Source organism: Chenopodium album, chromosome 25 (genome assembly GCF_948465745.1).
Source record: "Chenopodium album chromosome 25, dcCheAlbu1.1, whole genome shotgun sequence".
NCBI lineage: Eukaryota > Viridiplantae > Streptophyta > Magnoliopsida > Caryophyllales > Amaranthaceae > Chenopodium > Chenopodium album.
In genome coordinates this window covers 33,885,530-33,888,103 of record NC_137858.1, presented here as the reverse complement: position 1 = coordinate 33,888,103, position 2,574 = coordinate 33,885,530, and the positions used below count along the sequence as shown (strand labels likewise).

Below are 2,574 nucleotides of genomic sequence, written 5' to 3'. Positions count from 1 at the left end.
TCCATCAACTCAATCTCTGCAAATAACATCAGCTTTGGCAGCGATGGATGCACTGAGAAGGAGGGAGGAGATGATGCCTCCCCATGCACGCTTGAGTCTGACATTGCAATGGCCTTCTCACGAGAGGCTGATGCAGTTCACGAGATCTCACAAAAATCTACCCATTATTCCCTTGCGCACCGTCATAGAAGGCCAAAACATGGCAAAAATGGGACACCATATAGCGATGTATCAGTCGCAAGAGGAGGTACTCGACTTTCAAGCTCAGTTTCTATACAATCAGGATCCATGCAAGACCATGGATGTGAGGAGCTACATATCACCAATCAAGGTGGATGATGTCCACAGAATGGGTCATTGGAGACAGTGGAAGGACTAGGAGGAGTTCTTCCTACCCCTCAATGCTCAACCTGGTGATTTGCCTTCTCTTACCCCTTCTAAGCCTTTACCTTATTTAAACATGAAGTTAATAGTATGGAATGTAAGGGGTGTGAACAATGATGACTTTGTTTCACATGCATGGGATCTTGTTAGCACTCATCATCCTAATGTGCTGATTTTACTTGAAACAAAGTGCAATTCTGGTAAAGCTGATGATTTGAATAAAACCCTAGGGTTTAGTGATTATAGAGTGATTCCTGCAATAGGTAAAAAAGGAGGTATTTGTGTTTTTTGGAAGCTTATCTTGGATTTAATTCATTATACTGATTTTGAGAACAAATTTCACTCACTTTTCAAATTTCACAATCACAAGCCTGAGATCTTGTTAACTGGTATGCATGCTCCAAGCACTGCCAAGGAGAGGCATGCTTTCTGGAAAGAGTTACAATCTGATTGGCCCCTCACTTCTGCTCCTTGGTTAATTGTGGGAGATATGAATGAGGTCACATCTTAGGGTGAAAAACAAGGAGGAAGACCATTCAGTACTTCCCAATGGCAGGACTTCAACAATTTCACAGATGCAGCAGGTCTCTTTGATTTGGGTGCTCGTGGAAATCCCTTCACTTGGGAAAATGCTCATTATGGGAGGTTCCTGATTAGAGAAAGGCTTGATAGAGGTATTGCTAATGCTTCCTTTGTGGAGCTCTTTCTGTAGGGGTTTATAGGTACTACGCAGCGGAAATAAACATGAATCATATTCATAAAGTACCTAAACCAAGGATCATTGCATAACACATAAAGAACACATAATTGTACCTTTGAAGCGTGATTCCACGTGCGATCGAGCAAGAACAAGGGGAGATAAAGAACCTCAAGCGTGATTCCTCTACTTGGTCCACGGGCATGGATTAAGACCTCCACTAATGCTAGTTAGTTGCAATTGAAACCTTCAATTGACCTTCTACGGAGAAGAGCGACAAACTAACCAATAACCACCACGATAACCACCACGAACCACCACCTATGGGCGGCGGCCGTACATACGTGAGGGGAGAGAGAGAGCCGTGAGTTAGAGAGAGAATTAGGGTTTTGGGATTGGTTGCCTTGATGTCAAAATTCACTGTGTGTGAATTATGACTTCTTGCATCCAACCCTAGGCATGGATCTTATTTATGGATCTCATCTCTAAATAAGAGCCCATGTCAAAAGCCCAAAACCTAATTCCAATCTAACTATGCTAGCCCAATCCAATTCATGATTAGTTAATTGCTCATGAGGCCCATTAATGGGCCTCTTACTTGCTTAACCCACTCATAGGATCCATTCTAGAGGGCTTTGGACTATTTGAGTAGTCCAAAGATCATCTCTCAAAGTCTAGCAACAGAGGATGACGCCCCAAAAGAACGAACTTATTATCTCCATAATAGTGATCCTTGATATATCTAGAATTGCACTTATCGAAGACATAACTCCTTCACTTTCCTCAAGTTCAGGTAATTAATCTTGTTAGATTTTACTCTGATCACAATCCTATTCTTGTCTCTTTATCTCCTGAACAATTGAAAGGCCCTTTTCCATTTAGATGTAAAGAAGTCTGGCTTCAACATCCTGATTTTAAGTCTTTCTTTGTGTCTAATTGAAATTCCAATTCTGAGCTTTTACCTTTCTTAAATGGAAGATCAAATTTCCTAGTCAATATTCAGAATTGGAATTCAAATGTTTTTGGTAACCTTGGCAAAAAAAAGAAAATTCTTCTTGCTAGAATAAATGGTATACAACTTGCTCTTGCAAAGCATTTCTCACCCTTCCTTGTTAATTTGGAAAAATCCCTTCTCCTTGAGCTAAATAAAGTTTACAAAATGGAGAGAGTGATTTGGGCTCAAAAGGCAGGTATAAACTGGAGAAAATATGGGGACTATAACACCAAGTACTTCCATATATTAGCCAAAGTACAAAGAAGTAGGGGAAAAATTATATCTTTATCTGACTCCTCTGGTGTTCTAATTGAAGATCAATCTTTTCTTAAAGCTTTGGCTAGGATTCATTTCATTTCCCTTTTCTCAAGCTCTATTACCTCTTCTTCCCTCTCTCTTCCTAGTTTTGCTATTCAGAAAGTTAATGACATAGAAAGCTCTTTCCTATTTGCCCTTCTAGATTCTACTAAGATAAGAACAAATTTGTTTAGAATGGATC

At 40.0% G+C, this 2,574-nt stretch overlaps 1 protein-coding gene across 1 annotated transcript; it reads left to right on the top strand.

The window, feature by feature from the left end:
- Positions 1-460: 460 nt before the first annotated feature.
- Positions 461-1,096, top strand: LOC145614020 (uncharacterized). Its single transcript, XM_081669031.1, has 2 exons — positions 461-883; positions 941-1,096. The coding sequence occupies exons 1-2, from the start codon at positions 461-463 to the stop codon at positions 1,094-1,096; spliced, it is 579 nt and encodes a 192-aa protein (XP_081525157.1).
- The last annotated feature ends 1,478 nt before the right edge of the window (positions 1,097-2,574 follow it).

Excerpts from the sequence above, each read along its gene's own strand:
- LOC145614020 (XM_081669031.1), top strand. The coding sequence starts at position 461 with ATGAAGTTAATAGTATGGAATGTAAGGGGTGTGAACAATGATGACTTT. Across the intron at positions 884-940 it reads TTGTGGGAGATATGAATGAG|GACTTCAACAATTTCACAGA; the intron begins GTCACATCTTAG and ends TCCCAATGGCAG.